Source organism: Alligator mississippiensis, chromosome 14 (genome assembly GCF_030867095.1).
Source record: "Alligator mississippiensis isolate rAllMis1 chromosome 14, rAllMis1, whole genome shotgun sequence".
NCBI lineage: Eukaryota > Metazoa > Chordata > Crocodylia > Alligatoridae > Alligator > Alligator mississippiensis.
In genome coordinates, this window is record NC_081837.1 from 11,257,638 (window position 1) to 11,282,405 (window position 24,768).

The following is a 24,768-nucleotide window of genomic DNA, read 5'->3' on the forward strand; positions in this document are numbered from 1 at the left end:
CTCTCCCATCAGAGACCTCTTGTGTAACAACAGGGGAAGGGAACAGTGTACTCGTGCATGAGGAGAGGATAAGACGCAACTGTACAGGTTGAGGGGACTGAGATATGCAAAAAAGGGATACAGTGCGAGGGGAAGCTTTGCCCTGAAACAATCAAGGAAACAGCTGGGTATGTCAATGCATTCTGTATTTATAAAAAACCCATAATGTCCTACTGCTGATAGCTGTGAAACTTCCATATGTGACACTACACAACAAGCTCCTCTCCCCTGCCCACCCCCAGGAAAGCCTTCAGAGTACACAAACTCCATTCCTCTTTTACATACTAGAGCAAGCAGCAAGCTGGAGAAAAAAAAAAAGACACTTTTTAGCTTCAGTCTGAAGTTACGGAAAAGTGACATGGTCTTTCTAACCGGCACCACACCACTTCCTTAAAAGAAACATTGGGCAGTGAGAGCAGTTAACCCTGACAAAAGGTTAGCCCCAACGTTTAGCATCATGGTGTGGTGTGCCAGGTTTCCAAAGCAATCTGAAGTCCAGGGGTGGGCAAAATGCAGCCCACGGGCCAGATGCGGACCGTCAGGCTGTTGTATCCGGCCCACAGGGCCCATAAAAAATGTAGAAAATGAATATTTAGCTGCCCCTGGCTGCCTGTCATGTGGCCCTCGATGGCTTGTCAAAACTCAGTAAGCGGCCCTCTGCCCAAAATAATTGCCCGCCCCTGCCATACACCAAACTGGCAAACTCTCTACTAGAGTCATGCTGTCAGAGTCCAATTTAAGGGACAAGCCACAACCAAGTCAACAGTTTCTGAAGTTCTCTGGCCTACTAGCGAGCTGCCATAGAGCAGTGCATAGAAACAGGCTGGAAAGAAGTACTCTACCCTTTAAAAGATGTGAGCCAAAAAGGAAGGAGGACCTGGCAAACAAGTAGGACCGAATCATTGCCCAAGAGTCTCACAGAAAAAGAGTAAAAAACTGAGGTCGAGTTCTCTGCCTATCCTGGGGAGGGTGGCATGGGGTAGGTTTTAAACTACATGTTAAGACCATATTGCATGTTGATGCCTATAGTGGAGAAGTCCAGCTACAGTCATTATGGAACATGTGTCACTCCAAGACAAAGCACCTCTTCTCCATTACAGTGCAACCATGAACCAGATGAGAAATGACAAATATTTTTCTTTCTCACTTCCCTGCCTCTTTATACAAAGAGACATGGTCAGGGACACTAAAGAACTGAAGACCAAGGAAGAAAAGGATACCTATTTTTCTGGGGGAAGATATTCCTCTGGGGCCACCTAAAGATGGAGGGGCTTGCTGTGATCAGCGTTTGGGACACTTCTTGCTGACGGGTAATCTACATCCCTTCATCTACCTCACATGGAGAGAGTAAACATTTCCTTAACAGCGAGTTGTGCCACTAGCGTAAAAAGATTCAGAAAGTTTACATGAACATCCTGCAAACAATTTGAACACTAAAGGCTGTAGCAGCCAGTGCAGTGCTCTTGATCAAAGGGTAAGTTCAGAATGAATCTTTTGTGCTTTGAGACTCATTTTCTGATCCCTAGAAAGGCTGTTTTCTGGGGGAACAAGAGGAAGTTAACAAAAAAAATAAATATGAAACCAATAGGAACCATAGACACTCTTTGAAATCATGGTTATTTCAATTATTACAAGATAATGAGACTTAATTACTCTGCAAAGTTACACTACAAGGTTCAGTGAACAAAATCCTACACCAGGGCCAGGTGACTTGTACTAAGCCTTCAGACCCCAAGGGAAAGCAGATATATTCTTTTAAAACACTTAAGGACATATCCCAGTATTGATTTTCATGCAAAGATTGATGTCAACTAGGAAATCTACCTCGAGATCACTGGCACAGTATAACCGGGAGCACACCCCTCAGACAGCTGAAACACAAATGATGAAGCTTGTTGTCTAGTTAAAGCACTGAACTAGGATTCAGAATATACAAGCTCAGGGCCTAGGTCTACCCCAGCCTTCCTGTATGACCTTAAAGACAAAATATATTCACTCTATGCCTCAGTTTACCATTCCCAAAATGGGAATAAAACTTCTGGTCTCCCACTTTATTCGTCTTTGCTTAGTTAGACTGCAAGCACAATTTTCAAAACACTAGGCAATTTAGAAGACAAAGTCCTACTTAAAAAAGTCAGTGGAGACACAGATTCTCAAACTGAAGTGCGGTTAAAACCATTGACATCCAATGGAGAGTTAGGCGCCTAAAGGTTTTTTAAGGAGCTGGGGCTTCGGAACTGAAATCCCAGCAATTTTTCAATGGGACTTGGGGCCTAAAGCCTCAAAGTGATTTCTCAAAATGGGACTTTTGTGCTTTTGAAAACTGTACTCGATGTATTTTGCAGTAGAGATGGTTTTATACCATTTGTCCATATAGATCAGGGGTGGGCAAAATGCGGCCCGGGGGCCGGATGTGGCCCGCCAGGCCATTCTATCCAGCCTCAGGGCCCCTAAAAAATTTAGAAATCAATATTTATCTGCCCTGGGCTGCCTGTCATGCGGCCCTCAATGGCTTGCCAAAACTCAGTAAGCGGCCCTCTGCCCAAAATAATTGCCCGCCCCTGCTATAGATGCTAAGATCTCTGCTCTCATTTGGAGAACCTAGGTTCTCCTGTAATAAAATAACTAAATAATGAATGGGTATATAATATATGGCAAAGTCGCAAAACAAAGGGCACAGCATGTTACAAATAACTCTGTACAAATAATTCTGCAACAACAGTTCGACGCTCCTTCGTACTGACTTTGTCGGTAAGAGAAAGACGACACCAAATCTGTGAGGAGCGTAGCTGACTTTAAGGGACATCTCAGAGGTCCAAAGCTGAACACGGAAGGATGTATGCTTGTCACTTTGCAGCACCTTGTCAGACGGTTCAATCTGCCAGGAGCTTTGAAGATTTTCATTGTGATTTACCCAATGCAAATCTGACCTTTCTTGCGAGTGATTTTTATTGCTTCTGGCAAAAGCAACACTGGACAACACAGAGGAAGAGCTGGCTTTAAAACACATACAGCGTTTTGCAAAGAGGGAACTTGAACTTGAAATGCACCAAATTGACAGTTCCTTGACAGCCTCGTCAACCATCACACAGCAGACACTCGGAGAAGAGAGCAGACTAACAACAAACCACAGCCCTTAATGAGAATCCCTGCACCTGTCTGGAAGCAATTATTGACATTATCTCCAAACAGTGGATCTTTTTGAGGTTGTTTTCCTGATATTTAGCACTTTGAATGCTAATCCCTTTAACAAAACTGTCCCCTGTGCTTTTTCCACTCCCCCACCCCTTAATCTCTTTCTCCCAGTGGAGGGAAAAAAAAATACCAGTCAGCCTAGTTTTGCAGCACCTGGATTTGCATTGATTCTCCCCCTTGTCATTCATGTTACCAACAGGAATTAGCATATGGCATGAAGGGGAAACTCAGGAGGAGAAAAGAAAGACGCCATTTTGATGGAAATAAGGGGCAAAGGAATAATCTACCGTCAACTAAAAAGCTTATTTGTGTATGGTTTCCCAAGCAAAGCTTAGAAAAGCCTATGTTGATTTTAGGCTACACAAAGAAACCCTAATCCTTTCAAGGGAACTAAATCACCAAAGGAAAGTACCTCCAAAGAATAGGCTCCCTGTCAAGCGTGGTTATTCACAACCAAATAGATGCCACAAATCAAACTTGGTAAGTAAACACAAATAAGAATGTGGGAAATGTGTTTGATTCAAAAAAGAAAACGAAAGGAAGAGGAAAAGGGGCCTAACTCTTCATCAATCACTTTTCATTCTTCAGCTCAAGAGATCCCTTCACCCTAGTTACAGGCGATCACTGAGGAATGTTGATTCGGAGGATTGGCTTCTGTTCTAGCCTGGCTCAGCCCCAAGAAAGGACTACTCACATTCCTAAGCTTTTTACAGCAAATTAGCAAAATAAAGATGCAGTCACATGTAGTTTGGGGGCCTTGGGTCACTTCAAACACACAAGCCTTCCTTTTTTTTTTTTTTTTTTTTTCCTTTGGTGACCCAGTCTCTACCTAAGGGGGGGGGGGACCCCTGTAAACTCAGTTAAATGGAATACAAAATATCAACTTGCCAAATTGGCTAAATCTATTTAGGCCCCCCAAAATCACACACCTCGAGACTTCAAAAGGATGCCAATACATCATACAGTTAAAATGAGATACTTTTCAAGATGCATCCAAGACATTTGAGAACCAGTGGTGCATAAGCGGAGGAATCCCAAATGTAATGGGCCATGTACTGCCCCGAGTTGCACCCCGGCAGCCCTGCAGAATTAAAGGATGCAGAAAGTGGCAGAAGGTGCCTTTTTTAAAAATCCAGAGTGACCAAGAGGGACAAAAATAAAGAGCCTGTGGAAGAAAAGCATGCACACCTAGACAACAAGGAAAGGCTTAAAGTCCAATTTAATCAAGGCTGTATTTTCTACTCAAACCTTGCTGGAGTGCTCCAAAGAAATTTTAACTTAAAATGGTGTGAAATTTGAGCTGGAAGCATACCTTTTTACTAAGCAATTATCATGCACTGCCATTAAACAGATAGTACAGTGGGGCAGGTAGAGGGTGGGGAGTAAAAGACCAAATAGAGTTTATGTAATTTAAAGACTTTGAATTATACACCTTGGCACAGCCAGTGAAAGAAGACTCTTTCCCAACCCTGCCCTCAGAAACATTATTTCTATCAATGCTGCTGCAAATAAGCTCCTCACAGAAGCCTACTGGCAATGATTTAAGGCAAGTTTTCCCTTAATGTACCCTTATATCATTAGCCACTCTCTCTTTAAATTGCTGTTTGGAAGAAATTAATGGGATACTGCATATTTAAATGTGGCCCACTATATCGTTTATTAACTTTACAGAAAGCATACAGCACAGTAAGCCATGGTTTATGACTATTATCCTGTGAATACTAAACGCTGGCTGGTTATTATTACTATCAGCAGTACAAATTGGCTATTCATAATTCCATGTCTATCATGTAGCTGATGAGTAACAATCAAGTTAAAACATTTTGAAAACTGTTACAGTTATTTAAATGAGCTTAAATTAAAGCCATTTGTAAAATAAACTATTCCCTAATATTGTTATTTAAATTAATTCTGACCTGGCAGGCAATGCATTATTTAAAGCCTTTATTTTATATTGCTTAAGCAAAGCAATTACCAAGCATACAGAACATGTCTGAAACCAAGAGAAACATGAAAAGCACTAACAAGCTGATTACAACACTTCTACAAGACAAGTTACAGTTTATCTCCCATTGAAACTGCCATGAAAAGGAATGCATGGGGAAAATACGTTTGTGATGTGGATTGCAGTCTTACCTTTATTTGTAACAGCGTTGAACAGTTTTTCAGAGCTGGCATCAGATGCCTGAAAGACCAACAGAAAAGTCACGTATTATACAAGTGTTAACTTTCCAAAGTATGAGTATATGTATATCGTGTGTGCACGCTTGCACACGCATGTGCACATCCCCCCCATCTTTGTCTAGATCTTAGAGAAAAAAAATAAACAAGCAAAACAGGTGAGAAAACAAGAAAGATGATAAAAGCTGCAGCCACAAAATGAAACATCCATAAGGTGGTGCTATTTGGCTGTGCTTCATTGCCCTGCAGTGCAGATATTTATTTGGAAAGAGTCTATTTAATAAATAAATAATTTCTTACTTGAAATATTAGCTGCACATAAACTGTATTTTTGTACTAGGGTTATCAGACTCATTCTGACAGATTTTGCAATCTAGGAAAGGCGCCGTGACTTTGAAGCATTCGTTCCAGTTTCATGCACCCACAGATCTGCAGGACTCTTTTCGAAAAGTCTTCATGTGACACCCAGTATTTTGATTGCTTAATTTTTTTTTTGTATTGGAGACCATCCATGACTTACGCTGGAGCCTCTGCAAAGTTTTATACTGTGTTATTTAATAACCAAAGCCTTTGCTAAGGCCTAACAGAATATTTAAACACTGTATTTACCTTGGTAAAAACAGGTTCTCTCCTTTTCTCAATCTGCACAAGCTAATAGCCACTTTGTTTTTTGTTTTTAATCTACTCATCCCTATCTCTGTGTTTTCTTTACTAGGACTCTTAATTATTACTGGAGTGTGGATATCAGTAAGGTGCTTACTCTTTTTTATCATTAACCCTGAAACCTTATTTAAGTTTCACTTAAAACTGTTGAGTACCTCTGCGACAGACTATATGTCCAGGCTAGGGAAAAAAGCAACCCCGTAAATGTTCATTTTACCAACAACTTAAATTCCTTAAAATGTGAAAAATCAAATCTATGCCTCTATTGTACAGGCACGTAGGAACATGTGTTTGGGTACACACAATGCACATACACCCCCAAAGCTCAAATCTATACCATATCTAAATTCACAGAAGATAACTATAAGCAGTTAATTACTGAACTATATTTCAGATATCTTATTTTGGGGGGGATAATCAGTCTTTTGAAATTGTATAAAATGAAACACACGTATTAATAAAATATTGTAATGAGCACACAGGAAAGACTGAAAAACATTTAGCCTCCTGTTCTCTGCCTCTGCTACAGGTTTTTCTGCGATTCAGTAAAAAAAAAAAAAAAAAAAAAAAAAAAAAAAAAAAAAATCTTTAAAAATGTCCTTTATTTGGAAAACAAACAATTCTATATTTTCTTAAAACCAAAAAATCTCATTTGAATTGTGCCTAGGCAAAAAAATATTGTGCATTTTAATATATCATACACAAATCAGTACCTATCTATAGGTAAAACCACTTCATAAACAGTGTATTTATATACATAAAGACACATTTCTTCACCATTAAGTTAAGAATATAAACTATTTTTTCTATTAAAAACAACTCTTGTTCTTTCTGATCATTCTGAACACATTTTACCAGATTAGTGTTGTATACACTATTTAAAAGCTGAACTGGGATACTTTTCTGATTAAATACATTACAAACACTGGATTTATCATCTTATGATAGGTTTATTATTCAATGATGCCTTTCCTTGAATTATAAAATTATGGGCATAAAGTACAAATTCAAGAGATCAAGAAAACCCTGAACTTTAAAAACAGTTCAGTATTATGGCAGCAAATTAAGAGGTTTCTCGGTGCTTTCACAGCCTTGCCAATCAGCCCGCTCTCTGAATTAAAATAATAGCTTTTCAACATTGGGCATCCTCTACTGCAACCTTTTTAAATTCAGTTGTCCAAAGCATTCTCCTTAAAAAAAAAAAAAAAAAAAAGGTTAAACTACTTTTAATTGAAAAGACTGCTTGTAGTTTCAATAATTCCTTTATTCCAGTATTTCAAAATGAAGTACTCCGAGCAAAAAACAAACAACAAACCATGTGCTGACTTCTTGGGCCCCCAACCCCCGCCTCCGCCCCCTCAAAGAATGAAAAAAAAAGCATGTTTGATCTAATGGTGAAAACTAACAAAAAGATGCTTCCCCCCCCCCCCCCAACTACTTCAGGTGACAAATTTTTTTCCAGTCCATTGCAAAACACTTTAAGAAACACTGCTGTGAAGTCTGCTTGTGACATTTGCTGGCCATAATATGGCACGCTACATGTGCCTGAACAGTCTTGACACCTAAGCCCAAATTAGGGATGCGATTACTAGCTGCTCTGCAACACATTAAAGGAAATCATTTTTTTTATGAAGAAGCGGGCTGCTAGAAGCTACATGTTTCCTTTGCTTTATTAACTGTAGGGCTGGATTATAATCCTACCAAGGCAATAACCTCCTCCCCACTCACAACCCAAAAAGCCAATGCACTCCCTATCCTACAAATAACCAATAATCACCTCATTAGCTCAAACACCGAGATGTAACTTGGACTGCTGATGTGATCGCTTTTAACACTGCAGCCTTCATTCAAAGGTTAACAAAGTGCAAACTAACAGCAAATAAAATCTTTGCCATCACATCCTAATCCAATACAAGGGATACTTTAACCACGACCAGCAGCACTGGATACTGTCATCATTACTAGCAACACTGGATAGGGATATTTTCATCATGACTAGCAACACTAGATAGGGATACTTTCATCATGACTAGCCACGCTGGATAGTATCAAGGCAAGGATACTTTACCATGACTAGCAACACTGGATAGGGATACTTTCATCATTACCAGCAACATTGGATAAGGATACTTTCACCATGACTAGCAACACTGGATAGTATCAAGGCAAGGATACTTTCATCATTACTAGCAACACTGGATAAGGATACTTTCACCATGACTAGGAGCACTAGATAGTATCAAGGCAAGGATACTTTCATCAGACTAGCAACACTGGATAGGGATACTTTCACCATGGCTAGCAACACCGGATAGTATCAAGGCAAGGGCTACTTTCATCACGACCAGCAACACTGGAAGAACAACACGAAGAAATAACGAACCGAAAAGGATTAAAAAATAAAATGAAATAAATAAAGCATCCAGTCCTGCAAACAGCGCCGATTTGAAACCTCTCCGCAAATTGAGTGGGAGAAAAAAAGGGAAAAAGCTGCGCCGGGAAGACAATAAAGCGACCGGCCGATGTCAAGGCAAGGTGCTGCATGTCGAGCCGCGCCGAGCCGGGCTTGGACCCACCCGGGAGCGGTTTCCTTTCCAGGAGACAAATGCCACCATGTCTCCGCTCCTTGCCATGCACGGCTCCAGCGGGGACGAGACTTCCAGAAACAAGAAAAATACTCAAAAATAAACAAAAACAGCACCCCCTCCCTCCCCTCATGCCTTGCCCCGTCCCCTTGCAGCCGCCCCGGGGGTTACCTGCGGGCGCGGCCGGCCCCGCGCTCCTGCCGGGCGTCCCGGCTCCGCGGCGGGCGGCTAATCCGAGCCGGGAGCGCGGCGGCAGGACAAAGGAAACCATGTGCGGCGGCGGCGGCCGCGGCTGCTGCTCCCGGTGCCCCGCGGGCTCCGCCTCCCCGCGGGGCCGCTCCCGCACCAGCTCCCCGGGCTCCGCGCCCCGCGCCCGCGCCCGCCTCAAGTGAATTCCATGGGGAGGCGACGCGGCTCCGGCAGCACGACGAGCCCGGGGCTGCCGCCGCGCGGACACATAGGACCCGCCGCCGCCTCCTCCTTCTCCTTCTCCTCCTCCTCCTCCGGCCGCGTCCGCCAGGCACTTCCCACCGGCTCCGCCCCGCCAGCCCCGCGCTGGAGGCAGCGGGGGCGTCCCGCAGCCCCCCGACGGGCTCCAACCCCGCCTCGCCGGGCGACAGACTCCTTCCCCGGCAGCAGGAAGGAGTCTCTTTCTTTGCCCGACCTCTTCTCGTGTCTCTTGGCCCGCTCGGAGGAGGCACAGCCTTGTCAATCTCCTTTGCACCCTGCAGGAGGAAAGCCTTGCTCTGATCTCGCATGGAGAGAAGCGGGGGAAAAGACCCCAGAAAGCCAGACAGCTGCATCAAAGAAAGGCCTTTCTCTTCAATAGCCAACGTATTTTATCTTACAAAGGGATACGGTTCACCCTACCTACAGGGAGAGGGGTGTGTTGGAGCTATGCTTATTTTTATTTGATTTTTTTTGGAGGGGGAAGAATAAGGCCCAACTTCTTTGCAAGGGAACTGGGGAAATCTTTCAGCGGGTAGGCATTGCACTAACCGTAGAGAGCTGCTCAGTGGCCTGGCTCGAGCTGACCCTGAAGCAGGGTCTCATTGCATTAACCGTAGGCACCACGGAGCTGCTCAGAGGCCTGACACAAGCTGAAAGCCCAATGACCCTGAAGCAGCATCTCAAACTAGGCTCGCCTGCCTCTTGTCTGGCTGGAAGGGCCCGATCGTATCAGCATGCCCCAGCACACCTACGCCTGACGTGGTAGAAGGCAACGGGGAGACCAGATGCGTGTGTGCCCCTCTGTTCACACCCCTCCAGGTGGTACATGGTATCGGGGGTTGCAGTGCTTCTTTTGGGGTTTTTTTCTTGTACAGGCTTGCACTATTTTAGTTTCAATGCCACACGTGAGCATCGAAAGGCCCCCGGATTTACTCATCTAGACACTGCGTGTGCTTCTGCAAGGCACCAAATATTCTCGGCAGAACCGCTGCAAAAATGAAGAAACAGCGTTATTACGCCGGGAACGATGCACTGGTGCGACCCAGCAGCGGCCTCCCAAAACCGAAGCTGAGCTGGTGAGAAGTCCTGATGCTGGCTGGCACCTGTCTGGAGGTAGCTGCGTACCCCCAGTGCTGGGTCAATAATAAGGCGGACTTTACCGGTTACTTAGGACCACACAGAGCAATCCTGTGTGCGTTAGGGTACGTTTTGCAAGATAAAGCAGGGGCCAGGAGCTATGGATGAATTGTGATCTGCTCAGCTCTGCTGTCTGGAGTATGAAGGTGGCATCTCTCAGCTCCTTAGGGAACTACGGTAGCCATGGCTAGCGCCTGCAGAGAGACTGTCCAAGACCAGGAAGGCCCCTTGGCACGCCTTGTGCAACCACAGGCCACGTCCAGGCAAGCATGGCTATGCGGTATGTGTGTGCACAGCACCAAATACCACACATTCAGCTGTTCTTCGCACTGCAAGGGAGCAATGTGTGTGTGTGGGGGGGGGGGGGGAGGGTTGATATCCAGGGGTCAAAAAAACCCATGGAAAAAAAAACTATAGCAGTGCATGCAGGGGCAGTGTGTGCCGCTCAAAACCAGAGCCTGGCTGGCCAGCCAGACTGCATACAGCAGGATCGCTGTTGCTGCAGCCCCAGGGAGCCCCAGGTAAGGCTGCCAGAGCCAGCCCAGTGCTGGCCCCAGCCTCCCCTACCCCACCTGGGGTAACCTGCCATGCGCCAGAGACTGTTCCCCGGGGACAACTAGCAGCTGCACAAGGTGTCCTGCTGCTACTTGTCTCCAGGGGACAAAACATCCATGCTCGTGTGGATGTGGCCGCAAAGTTGTCCTCAGTAAAGCCCTAAGATTTTCTGGGCCTGATCCAATGTCTGTAGGAGTTGATGGAAAGGCTCCTGTCAACTTCAGTGGTCTTGGATAGGACCCATGGGAACATTCAGCTGTGGCCTAGATTAGTGTCATGCCGAAGTGCCCTTTTGTCCAACAGAATCCTTAGACCCATAAAATTAATGGTCAGACCTCGACATCTAAGGAAGGAGGCAAACCCAGCTGAGTAGGGAGTCGCCTAGACTAGCCAGAAATGATGCCTTGGAGTTCAGACTCCAAAGGGGCTAACCCAGGCAGGGATAGGCACTTATTTCTCTCTGCCCAAAAAGGCACTTCCCTCTGATTCTGTACCCTCCTCTGGTCTTACATGCACCGTCTCTGTCTTCCTTCCCCTCCCATAAGCAGAGACTGATCCAACCAGAGGATGCTAAATGCCTGGCAATCAGTCCACTCATGTTAAGATGCAAGAAACCCAGGATCAAATCTTGCTCAAAATCAGACAGGGCAGGTCTCTGAAATACCACCAGGAGGGGAATGAACATAAGGGCGCACACACATCTGGTCTCCCTGTTGCCTTCTACTACATCAGGCATAGGTGTGCTGGGGCATGCCGACACGATCAGGCCCTTCCAGCCAGACAAGAGGTAGGCGAGCCTAGTTTGAGATCCTGCTTCAGGGTCATTGGGCTTTCAGCTTGAGTCAGGCACTGATCAGCTCAGTGGTGTCTATGGTTAGTGCAATGCCTACCAGCCAAAATCTAGGTGCCTGCGGGGTTAGGTGGCAGAGGAAGACTTGAGAATATCGCTTGCACCTAAATAGTGGATTTAGGTGTCTCAAGTACCTTGGGTAGCTGAGCCTATATGAACAAAGCTGCCATTGGGTAGCTGAGCCTACATGATAATTAAAAGCAGAAGCAGGAAAGAAGGGCTAGGAAAAAGAAAAAGAGGACAGGTCTTACTAGTTAACAGTGCTCATAAATGCTTAGGGAGAAACCTTCCTAATAACTTCTGATATATGATTATAGAATTTTTTGCAGATATCACTCATTAGATCCTGAGGGTTCCACGGTGTGATCCATTAAAGAAGAAGATTTTTTTTTTTTTAAGCCTAATTCTCTGTCTTTTCCCAGAATTTATATTTCAGGTACAGCTGCACAGACTACCGTGGTTTCTGCAGGGACAACTAAGTGGAAATGTGTGACAGCAATAATAATAATATTACTAATAATAATGTGTCCACAGTGACAGCCTCGTATAAACACGGTGTATGTAAACATTACAGGGCACTTATTACGTGTCTGTTATGGAGGGATGTTCTTTATTAAAAATGACAAATCACCATCACAAGGAGATTGAAGTCTCATGGCCAACTTTCTGTCGGATTTATACTAGCAGGTAGTTGAAGTTACTCCCCTGATTTCAGTGGGATTATTCTAGGTTTCCACAACATAACTGAGAGCAGACTTTGGCCCTTCGCATTTTTACAGCTTTTGGAGTCTCTTGACGCACACATATTGTAAAGAACTGTCTCACGTTGGCAGTGAGATGCTTTACATGACCTTTTTACTAGCAACTGGATGCTGAAGAATTTAACTTCTTAGATAAATCCAGCTAGGGGGACAGTGAACAAAAGTCATTACTGTTTAATGACATTTCCATGATCTAGTGAAGTCAGCTGGAGGCCTGAGTCCACTTTTTAGTAGCTAGCTGTCCTCATCTGATAAAAAGCATTATAAACTGTGGTCTTTTCAGCATGATTAGGATGCAAGGGGAGAGTGGATGAAAGGTCTTGTCTAGACTCGGACTTTAAGACACAGTATCACGGTGATAGCTAACATTTTGATGAACATCTTGACAGTTGTATTGCGTTCAAGGCAGTTTATAAATTAGTACATTGCAGAGTTGATCAGGTTAAAGCCTCTCCTCCCCCTGCCCCCCATTATGGTTTAACTTGACCAATTTAGCATGTGTTAAAGCAACATGTCCACACTAAGCTTTTCAAACAGGTAGCATGTCAGACCTGTATTCACAAAACCTGAAATATAATTACTTGCTTCTCTCTCTAACACATGTGAGACATATTGGTGGGACAACAGGCATGTGTGTGCTCATTAGACATGTCCTACCAGGAACTAGTAGACTTCAGTTTTCCTTACACATGTACTAAATGTATTTTTAAACTTCAGAATGAAAAGACTGGCACTTAGCCCTATGAACTCAGCAGAAAAAAAACCTCTGTTGATTTCTGTGGACTTTAGCTCACATTTATGGTCTTATAAAAACTTGATACCAGTCCTTTTACTTTTTACTGACTGAGGATCTAGAGTAGGCAAGTTCTTAAAAGTTTCTGTTCTTTGCTCGATTTTATTGCATCCATCCATGGTCTCTATCAGTTTCTGCAGCAACACTGCTTTGATGAACTGCATGGCTATCAAGAATAACCCAAGAGTTTTTTTGATCCATTTAAAAATGCTCAGAGATTTTAAGTTTCAGTTCCAGGTTCAGGCCTTTTCATAAAAACGAGAATGGATTTTAAAACAGGCAAGGTTGATTCCCAGCAGTGCAGGAAACAAAGAACAACCCATCTTAGAGCAACAGGCACATTTTGAATTCGAAATGATGGCAAATTTAACTCTATTAAATCATTCAGGGCAAACCTTCTCTCACCTGAGAGGTTGTTTAGTGTTTTTTTTCCCTGGAAATGTGAAAAGTAGATATTCCAGTCTGTTGAAGACTGGAAACATTTATGTTTCACTAAGTTGCTAACCTTTTCAGAAAATGTGATAGCATTTGAGTTGCAAGTGTGATGGGGATACCCCATAACATCCTTCGTATTGCTTTGAAAACATATTTAATTATGTCTCTTAGTAAATAGGAAATCCAGGTTCTATTTTTCCCAAGGAGAAAATGCTTCAGGAGTGTGTGTGTTTGTGCATGTGCATATGCATGTGTGCACACATACACATGCATGTGCCTCTGTTGGCTTTCATTGGTTGGTGCGACTCCCTTAGTCCCAAACAGAAAAACCTGAACTGAAGATAACACAGAAAAAAAAAGACACACCTGCCCTCCTTGGTGACCTAGATAATATTATGATGAACAAAAGCCACAGCTTTCTTTGGCATAGAAAAACAGCCTACAGATGTCAATAAAACGAAATTGTTCGGAGGCTGGACTTTGTCAGGAAGACTGATTCAGGTTGATTGTTCATGGGTGCATTTGAGCCTACAAGGTGAGCTACTGGCTCACCCGGTGGACTCCTGGCATCAGATGGCAATATGTGCTTGCCTGCCCTGGTAGAAGAAGGCACACGCTCTTTACACTAAAGGCAGACACAGGAAGAACGTTGCACAAAAACGACATGCTTGGCAGCAGCAATCACAAAGAAATGGATCTGCTACACGGGGTTGCAGGAAAAAAAGATGTAAATATAAGACAAGTTTTAATTTGACAAAGCAGAAAACTTTTGCAGGGGAGTATTAATGACAGTGCAACTTTTTTATTTTTTTATTATTTTTCTGCAGCATTTGCAAAACTAAACCACTTTGTAATCCTTCTTTTATGCAGAACAGATTGCAGTTTTAAGCAGAGGCCCATAAACTGCAGGTTCAAAGAAACCTGAAACTGAATTAGCATAAAAGCTGGAATTCTCATTTATAGGAACAGCAAGGCAGCCACTCTGCAGGCAGTTTTATGATTTTGGTTTCAAATGGAAACAAAGATTAAAAAGTAGGGCTGAGCAGAACAATAGGGCTCTCTTTTCCTCCTCCTTGGTAAGGGTCTGATCCTGTAAAAGATGCTGAATGCTTTCCACTGTTCCCATTGATTTCAGGGGTGAAATTTAGCTTTTTTTTTGCACACCTGAGGGAGGATAGATTCTCTTCTGCAATCTTTTAAGAGTCTGGAAAAGAAAGCTTCACTGTCCTTTAATTGTGGAGACATTTTTCCTTCCAAATACAGTCATTTATTTGACACGGGAGTAGACACAAGAACTGTCCCTCTCTTTCTCCTCCAAATTTAAAAAACAAAAATCCCTGACTATCACTGTTTCCTGGCTATAACTCCTCTCCCAAGAAATATACACATGTTCCTCCTCCTTCTATATTCTGTCCTGTGATTCGCATTTATGACTTGGTAAATACATTATGAAGGACTATTTACCTGGTTCCACAGCTTTTAAGATTTTCTTGCGTCTTTTTAACCTCTAGATACATGACATCTCTCTTCTATATTTGTAACCTCTTTCAGAAGAAAATAAAAGTCTCCCCTGCTCACTATGATGCGAGTAGGCTTCTATAAATGCCCCATTCAAACAATTGAGCTATGACCATTATCTACCATCTATTATCATTTTCCACCTGTCATTTAGCTCTGAAACGAAAGGATATATTTCAAATACATTGGTCTACTAATATCGGAGGCCATCTCCTGAATTAGCTAATAAAGGAAAAATATCTATCACAATATTTTCCATAGACAGGGGAAGCAGAAATTTGCAAGGCAGAATAAAGCAGCCATCATTGTGTGCTGTAATCCTGCTCTGTGTTAATCAGACCAGTTTTAGTCAAGGAAATGCTGAATCAGCACCGGAAACCAATTGAGTCACTTCTTTCATTTTCTAACATTCAAGCAAAATAATGAAAATCACGTCTAATTTGATGAACAGAATATACGGCCCGAATCTCCCTTTCCTGGATAAAAGAGGTACGCTTCCAAAAGAAGCATTACTGCAAAAATATGCAGCTCCTGTAGCTCTCTCTTGCTGATCGGATAAATTCCATCTTTGACTGCCACCTCATCTTTAGATACTACGTTATAGACAATAAATCTGTACATTTAGCCAGCTTCTAAACAGTATGAAGACACTAACTTGGCAAAAGAATGACCGTTAAGCTGACGAATGAAACATCCATCTAAAATATTCATGTACAGTGTGATAATATTCAACAGACAACATAAAAACTGCTGCAGAATTTAAATAACTGAGAGAAGGCATCTAGCGCACATAAGAGGAGTTATTATGGCACTGTTAGGAGAACCAACAAATGAAAAAAAGGCTTGATAAATATTTTCCATAACAAAACACAATTGGTTTCAGTGGGATACAGCTCTGTTTCTCATTAGTTATCCTTCACTTGTCAGACAAGTTCCATATTTCACTGAAACCCACTGAGTATTCTTTATAGTTTGCTGGGGAAAGTGGCTATACATTTAGCACATTTCCTTTATGCTGTGTGTTTTCACAGGTCTTTCTTTAAAACATACTGTACATGCTTTTGCTTCTTTCCCTTAGGATAGCGGGTTTCAACATCCAAGAAGAGTTTAAAAGCAGGTAACAAGTCATCACTTTTGAAGCTGCAGAGCAACTGAAGAGGTGCAATAGCCCCAGCAGCCATTATCAGTGCCTGCCAGGGTGCCACAGTATCAAGTTATATGATAAAGCACTCAGCTGACACCAGAAAAATAATCATTCTCTCTCCCCTACACCACCCCCTTTTTCACAAGGAGGCTTTTTACACTCATTAAATGCAACCTTATCTCTGAAAGACTGCAATCCTCAGCAAATGACAAGTGCGCCTAATCTCATTTTCTGACAAGCGATTCTGACAGCACCTTCCTTTTGATTTCTAAGACACGTAGCTAGACATATATTAATCTGTCAGTCATCGCCCCTAGGAAGGATGAAAAAAGAGAGAGAGAGAGTGATGAACATTTGTGAATGTGAAGGGAACAAGACAAGAAAGAGACTAAGGGCCCTTTTCTGGCTATTTTAAGTGATGCATGTGCATTTCTCCACTCTCGCCCTCGTCTTCCCAGCACCCAAGCATCTCTGTGCTGCAGAACGCTGTGTTCGCTACCCAGAGATCTTCCAGAATTTGTCTCTGCAAAGGAGACGCAAGATGTGCCCAAACATGCATTTTCTGTACTGTTCTCATTATAAGTCTACCTACCATCTTTCCCTCCACAAGAATCACACTAGACTTGTATGCAGGGTTGACTTCTAACTGGGTCCCCTCTAGTCTCAACTGCTGTACTTAGTGCTTTTGCACATACAAGAAAAATACCAAATCACATTTTTTTCAGCGCTATTTTTATTTTATTATTTTTTAGTGCATTTGCACCTTTGGGGGTCCTTTTCTTGATTTATTGACTCCCCTGTGCGATGTCGTATGGACAATAGCAGTTCAAGCTCTTTATCAGTTGTTACTCACTGGTATTCCAAAAAAACCTTGTATTTCCTAAAACTAAACTTGAAAACATAAGGTAGGTTCTTATATAGGGTCAATTTATAACCAGACCCTTATGTGGTTTCTAGGAGGGCAGCATCATCCAGCAGCACTGGAGGAGTCAGAGCAGTTGGGATCTATGCTTGGCTCTGTCACTTATCTGCCAAGTGGCTTTTGGCAAGTCTGTTCCCTTCTCTGTACCCCAGTTTTCCTATTATAGTGAGATATACAGATGAATAAGCATTAGATTCAAGCTAAGTTTCACTGCAGTTGTTCCTATGCCATTTCAGTGGTAGACAAAAACCTCTCACTTCTGGCCCTATAAAACAGAGAGCTTTAATTCAAAATTTACAGGTTGCAAAGTGGTTTGCCAACAAGAAGCAATCTTTAGTTGTGGTCACGAGGAGTCTCTGTTTAGGGTACCGAGACTGTACGGGGGAATGTAGTAGAGGCTTCTCCAATATGAGTTCGACTATACCGTCAGATTATAATCACTGTGAATAAGAGCCCAAGCTGCGCTAGATACCAAAGTGTCACTAAGCTGTAGTCACCTCCATGAGGCATAATCAGGGGAGCATCAAAACACTGGTGCCTATGGACATTCAAGAAGAAGTCCCAAGTGAAATGGTCCTGTTTTAACAAGAATGGCACTTCATCACCCTAGGAATAAGTGGTAACTCAGTGTAATTTGCACTGACTGGCATTTTGAGTGTGCAAAGCAAGCGTACCTTGACTACAAAAGATGAATGTGTGCGTGTGTGTGTGCACACCCATGAGTTGGAAGGAGCTGGAAAGACAACAAGAAGGGGTAAAATTAAGTGGGATTCTGGGAATGAAGCTTGTGGGAGGGAACAAGACAAAATGAGATGGGGTGTCTTTATTGTACCCACTACTTTATCCTAGTTGCTTCCCTCAATAGGCTCCTTTCTTCCCCTTATGAGGAGTCGCATTCATTTTCCAACCCACTAAATGATAAATTCGTTGATATATACGTTTATTATTGAATGCCTATTTGCCGACCAGCTGACACCCAACGCAGATCCATAACTTCTATTGCCAGCCTGTTCCAATGCTTGACCACTTTCATCGTCAGCAGGAACCTGCTGACTGACGGGGGAGTTCAAGCATTTGAAAAGGCTACCTAGAGAAGTCATGGAATCGCCATCCCTGGACGTGTTCAAGAGTAGGTTACACAAACACTTGGCTGGGTGGTTTGGTTGGGGATGATGCAGCCTTGAGAGCAGGGGGATGGGCCTTGCGAGGTCATCTACTTTTCTACCCAAGTTACACCCAATATTTAACATCTCATTTTGCCCAAGAAGATCCATAGGTATTGCAGCTGCCAAAGTCAGGCTGAATTTGCCATCCTGAATACAGAGCCATCCAGTCCCTGCCCTCCCCCAGTCTCTTGAAAGGTAAAGTGCACGCGAAACATCCCTGTTCATAACAGGATGAAAAAAATCAAATGAAAGGGAAATACAAAGGAGCTCAATCCAGTGCTTTAAAGTGATGCCATTTTCATAGTAATACAGTCATTAAGTACTTGTTTGATGGTGCAAAAAGTAGGCCAAGATCTTTTCTAATACATTTTGTTAATCAATACCTGCACTAAGACGACGGGAACAATTAAAGTTTCTCTTCTCACTCAGACAAAGCAGCATAAAGCTTGTGATCTACTTAAGTAGCCCGCCAGTCAATGGAAAGATGAAAAGACTTCTTTAGTTTTACTTAAGAGCTGAAATGATGTTAATACTTCAAGTGTTTAGGATCTGGTTCTCAGAAAGACAGTAAATTAACACTGACAGGAAAGCTGCCTGACATTGCAAAATCCCTGTTCCTTACATTTATACAGTGATGTCATAATAACTGAAAGACTCACAAATACATTCTTGAGTTCACTGAGCTTGAAAATAACACAGAAGATATTTCCTTTGCAGTGTATAGTACTTTAATAAATAAGCCTAGCAGAAACCCACATTTACTGCTGATGTGCCTTATAAGGATAAATGCAAACCTGCCACTCACATAGTTTATATCTTTGCCTGCTCTGTCCTCAAAGCGAGATTTGCTGGCTGCATCCAAGCTTAGGGGTGGCAGAGAAGGGGGAAATGAGACAATTCTGGAAGAAAGTCTCCTCCCGAGGATAAAAAGTCAGCTGAGAAAACAAGCTCTTTCAATGTACAGAGCCTTCTCTCTCCCCAAAGGAAAAGGATTTCTAAGTGGCTAGTGAGAGGGGGGGCAAAGGAGGCTCATCCTAAAACCTTCACAGAGGGCAGGACTCCCATGTCAAAACCAAGCTGTATCCCACCAGAAACCTGACATCATCCGAGAAGCAGATACGCATCTTTTACTCATGGCTGGCTGTTTTTCATCATTATTTATTGTGTGGGTTACTTTGTATTCGAGGCCTTCTGGTGCCAGGTGCTGTGCAAACACAGGAAGCGAGACTGCCTATCCTGACAGTTAGTAGACAAAACAAAGGATGGAGAAAAGCAGCATCACATTTCCTGTTGCTAGAGGCCGTGACTACACACGCACTTTACTGCGGAGTAGACTAATTAGCTGCAGAAAAAGCATCACCATTTACACGTACGATGGTATTAGGCCACAGTAAGCTAATTTACACTGCTGTTAAGATAGTACTATCAGGGGCAGTACCATCTTAGGCCGGAATAATTTACTTTAATTAAACACACATGTAGATATTGACCCCAGGTGTAAATTGCTCCTGTTCAGCCCAGCCAGCAAGGGGCCAGACTCCCGCCTGCTGCCTAGCTATGTGGTACTGCCCTTTCAGCACCCTCATGCCCCAGCCAGCCCCTCTGCTACCCAACGCCAGCACCCAGGCTGAGTGGCCCTGGTGCAAACTGCTCCGCCCCAGCTCAAATTACTGCTGTCGCAGGTGCACGTGTAGATGCTGCACCCAGGACTAGTTTACTCTGACTTCAACTGCTCTGGAGTTTATTGCTCTGAATGAATTGCATGTGTAGACATACCTAGAGTAATCAATTTTCCTAAAGTCACAGAGAAGGTGTGGCACAGCCAGGAACCAAGCCACGTCCTCCCGATTCCCTACCTGGGGCTTTAACAAATGTGTCTTTTCTTTCTTGTGATGTTCCCTCAGCAGCTGTGTTACTATATTCTCAAAGTGCCAGTTCCCAGCCCTCTTTGTCATAAGTTAGAAAAGCATAAAAAGGAGCTAATGGTTCCTAGGGCACAATGACATCCGCTGTGCAAGAAGACAAAGTGCATAAATGCCAGCTTATTGCCCTCCGAATCCTGCCATGCCTCCTTTCTATCCAAAGAGCCTTAAATACACATGTGTACAGACATACTAGTTGACTTAACTTTTTTAAGTCAACTTAACTGCTAGACTGTACACACATATGTGAAGCAGAGTCAACTTAAATGAGGCACAAGATAATACACCTCTAAGGTGTATTATCTTGAGTTGCATTAGTTAAGTCAACTCTACTACAGGGGAAGGCTGTCATCATGTCAAGAAGCTGTACGTGTCTACACTCTGGTGTGGGCCTAACTTAAGGTGACTTAGTTAAGTCGCCTTATTTTAAGTCGCCTTAGACATGTGCATGCATCCCAAGTGGTTGCACAAATGTGTGTCAAAATAAAAGCTCCACCTTAACACCCAGCTTCATCTATTGTCTGAGGCTGCAACACAAGGTAAATGGTGCATTTAGGATACTGAAGTCTAGTGACAGGGTGACAGTAACTGGCTGATCACGTATTGAGGCTTGTTCCTCACAGAACAGAGAGAAGCACAGACACAGAAAAAGCTACACTGAAACATTTTCATTTGCTAATTAACAGAAGTAAAACAGCAAAAGATCTTTTATTTTGCAATGTGAGAAGAAAGCAAATGAACATTTCACCTACAAATTTCTCATCTACATTAGCTATTTGGAAGCACTGGAAACTAGGTGTCCCTACACAGAGCTTTGTGTGATTTGAGCTCTCACTGTTAGGTTTAAAGTTCCTTTAGTATTACATCTATCGGTCATCTTGATATTTCTAAGGTATCTATCAAAATGATGTGAGCCCCACAGAGGTCTTCTTCAAGGCCCCTACTGCTCCATATGCCCAACTTCAGTGTAGAATGCAGAACAGCACACTCAAGGCATTGCGGAAGGTCAAACAGATACATGTTCATGCCAAAAAGGTCAGAACAAAGGCAGATTTCTCTCCCTTTTAACCTCCATCCATGCATCCAAACCTCTGCATCAGTGTTTTTCCTTTCTAAAGTCCTCTGAAAATAAAATCCCCCTAACACCAGAAACAATTTTACTAGCTTTCAAAAAAGACTATTTTTCTTTCATTTAAGATTTGAACAAAACCTCGGTTCTTTGTCTCTCAAGCACCCTTGATCTCTTCTGCTTTTAGCTGTCACATAAAGTCAATTGGCTGCACCTTTCTGCTTGATAAAGACATGCCAAATCTTCTGATGTGTCCTTAATGAGGAGATAGATAGGACTCAGTCCTACAAGTTTCTGAGAACTCTGACCCCAAGCCAGCAAAGCACTTAAGCATAGGCTTAACTTTAAGCAAAAAGAAGGTTGGTTTTTTTTAAAGTTAATGGGGCTGCTCACATGTTCAATATTAAACATAAACTTATGAGCCTTGTAGGATCAGGCACAGTCCCCTTAGAAGGCTGACTCTAAAACTAGGTAGAAAGCAAAAGCACAGGAAGTACACAAAGCTGTGTAGTACGGTCTGGGCTGGGAAATGTACGGAGACCTTTAAAATACCTCATGAAAGGTCCCTCTATGATTAATGAAGATATTAATCATGTTGCCGTGTAGTAGCATGTATTTTATTATTAACGTATTATGGAAAGCATGTTTCAAGACAAGCAGATTTATTTTCTAACTTAATAGGCTCAGGGGTGATCTGATGGCCTCAGGCTCAGGGGCGATCTGATGGCCACCTATAAGTTTATCGGGGTGGCCACCAGTATCTGGGGGAACGTTTGTTCACCAGAGCGCCCCAAGGGATGATGAGGTCGAACGGTTATAAACTACTGCAAGACCGTTTCAGGCTGGACATAAGGAAGAATTTCTTTACTGTCTGAGCCCCCAAGGTCTGGAATAGCCTGCCATCAGAGGTGGTTCAAGCAGCTACATTGAACACCTTCAAGAGTAAATTGGATGCTTATCTTGCTGGGATCCTATGACCCCAGCTGACTTCCTGCCCTTCGGGCGGGGGACTAGACTTGATGATCTTCCGAGGTCCCTTCCAGTCCTAATGTCTATGAACTTAATGTAACATTTCATAAATGTACATGTATTAAGAATTGATACCTTTTAGTAGACCAACTGGTCTCATAAAAGGTATCATCTCTGAACCAGGAGCTCTCGAGTTTTGCATTTCTTTTTGTCTCAGCCCAAGTACCGGCTACCAAATACATCCCTTAAGAATCGATGGCACTAGAAGCTGGGCAACAACTGGAAAACATACGTCTGAATGCAAGGGACACGAAGCATGGGACAAATATGCAATCATAGAAATAAAAATAGATGATCATAAACAGATCAAGAAGGAACAGAAAGGGTGAAACCGACACCAAAAACGAGCTACTGTTTTTGAGATTCGATTAAGCAGTTGGTATGTAAGAAGACCACGTTCTTCCAAGTGTTATTAGAGGAAGTGTGCTTGGAGTGTCTGAAACTTCAGCCTGGTTTGATAACTCTGCTGCACGTTCTTCTCCACGCAACCCTCCAAGAAAGGCTGCTCGATCTTATCATAGCTGGTTATTAATCTGTTTGTTCTTATAGAACATTTTTTTGACCTTTCTACAATTTGCTTTTCCTAGCAGGGAGCTGATTCAATGCAGGGAAGATTTATAACATATCAAAATGTGCCTGTAAAACCATAGGGAGGTGGATGATGTTTCTGAAATAATATTTTGCTACATAACTCCCTACTTTTCTAAAAGGGGCTTGATCCTATACCCAATCAAGTCAGCAGAAAAATGCCCAGGGTTCCAGTGACTCAGGAGTGAGTGCACAAAGCCACAAAGAGTAATTCATAAGAATGGCTATTTACTGTGTCAGACCATAGGTCCATCTTGCCCTGTATCCTGTGTCACGCAGTAGCAGAGGGAGGGGATGCTGAAAAGGAGAGTGAATGTGTTATAACCAGGGTTTACCCTGTTCCTTTCCCACTTACAGCCTCCAGCATTTAAGGTCTCAGAAGTCCTAACTTCCATGTTCAATAGCTTCTGATGCACCTTTCCTTTAAGGATGTGTCCAATCCCCCCCTTTTTTTTTTTTAATATGGCTAAACTGTCAGCTTCCACAACATCTCATAGAAATGAGTTCCACGTTTTAATTACATGCTGCATGAAAAATAATGTCATTTTATTCATTTGATGTTTACTACCTACCAGTTTCACATTAGGACCTAGTTCCTGTATTGTGAGAGACGGGACATATGAAATCCCTATTTACTTTCTGTTTACCATTTAGTATTTTATAAGCCCTGATCATGGACCCCCTGAAGCGGCCCTTTTCAAAGCAGAATGGGTGCCGATACACGTGCTCCAACACAATCTAATTAGATTAGAGTAATCGAGTCTGCAGGAGTGTTCTAATTAGAACACTCCAGTATGCCTCACCATCCTGTTTATTAAGTGTCCCGCGATTCAAAATGGCCGCAGGGGCACTTTAACTAAAACTCATAGAATAAGCTTTAGTTAAAGTGCCCTCATGGATATTTCGAAATGCAAGACGCTTAATACACATGCTGCTGCAGCATTTTAATTAGAGCGGCTGACCAGGAGCTGTTCTAATTAAAGTGCCCCCTCCCCACCGCGGAGCATGTGTATAGATACCCAATAGACCTAGCCTCTTTAGTCTCTCTTCATATGGATGCCCTTCCATACCACTAATCGTCCTTGTTGCCCATCTCTATGCCTTCTCTAGTTCTTCTATATCCTTTTTGAGGTGTGGAAACCAAAACTAGGAATGGTATTCAAGGTGTGGAAACACCATGAATTTATAAAGGGGCACAATGATACTTTGTTTTGTTTATAGTCTTCTTCTTAATAATTCCTAATATTTTGTTTCCCTTTTTGATGGCTGCTGTCCACTGATCTTTTTGTTTTAGGAAACTGTCCACAACGATTCTCCGATCTCTTTCCTATGTGGTAATGGGTAATGTAGAGCCCATCATAGTGTAGGTATAATTTAGGTTATTTTTGCCTGTGTGGATCACTTTAGACTTATCTACATTGAATTTTATTTGCCATTTAGCTGCCCATTCATTCATTAGTGCAAGATTCTTCCATAGTTCCTCGCAGTCTGCCTTAACTTTTACCCATTTGGAATAATTTTGTCATCCGCAAATTTGGCCACCTCACTACTCACTCCTATATCCAGATCATTTATAAATATGCTAAAAACTAACAGCACCAGTCCCAACACAGATCATTACAGCGGGGACCCTACCATTTACTTCTTTCCATCCCAAAAAGTGACCATTTATTTTTTGCTTTCTATGCTTAAAACAATTTCTCATCCACAAGTGGACCTTCCCAATAATCCCAGGACTACCTGACTTCATTTAGTGCCTTTGGTAG

The 24,768-nt window shown here is 42.7% G+C and overlaps 1 protein-coding gene across 11 annotated transcripts in view; it reads right to left on the bottom strand.

Annotated features, from left to right (window-relative positions):
• AUTS2 (activator of transcription and developmental regulator AUTS2) overlaps positions 1 to 24,768 on the bottom strand; it is a 984,419-nt gene that overhangs the window by 91,238 nt on the left and 868,413 nt on the right. For all 11 annotated transcript variants that reach the window (XM_019493307.2, XM_019493306.2, XM_014608106.3 and 8 more), the window contains one exon: positions 5,371 to 5,419. In XM_019493307.2, the coding sequence (XP_019348852.1) occupies positions 5,371 to 5,419 (49 nt within the window). The remainder of the gene's footprint in view (positions 1 to 5,370; positions 5,420 to 24,768) is intronic.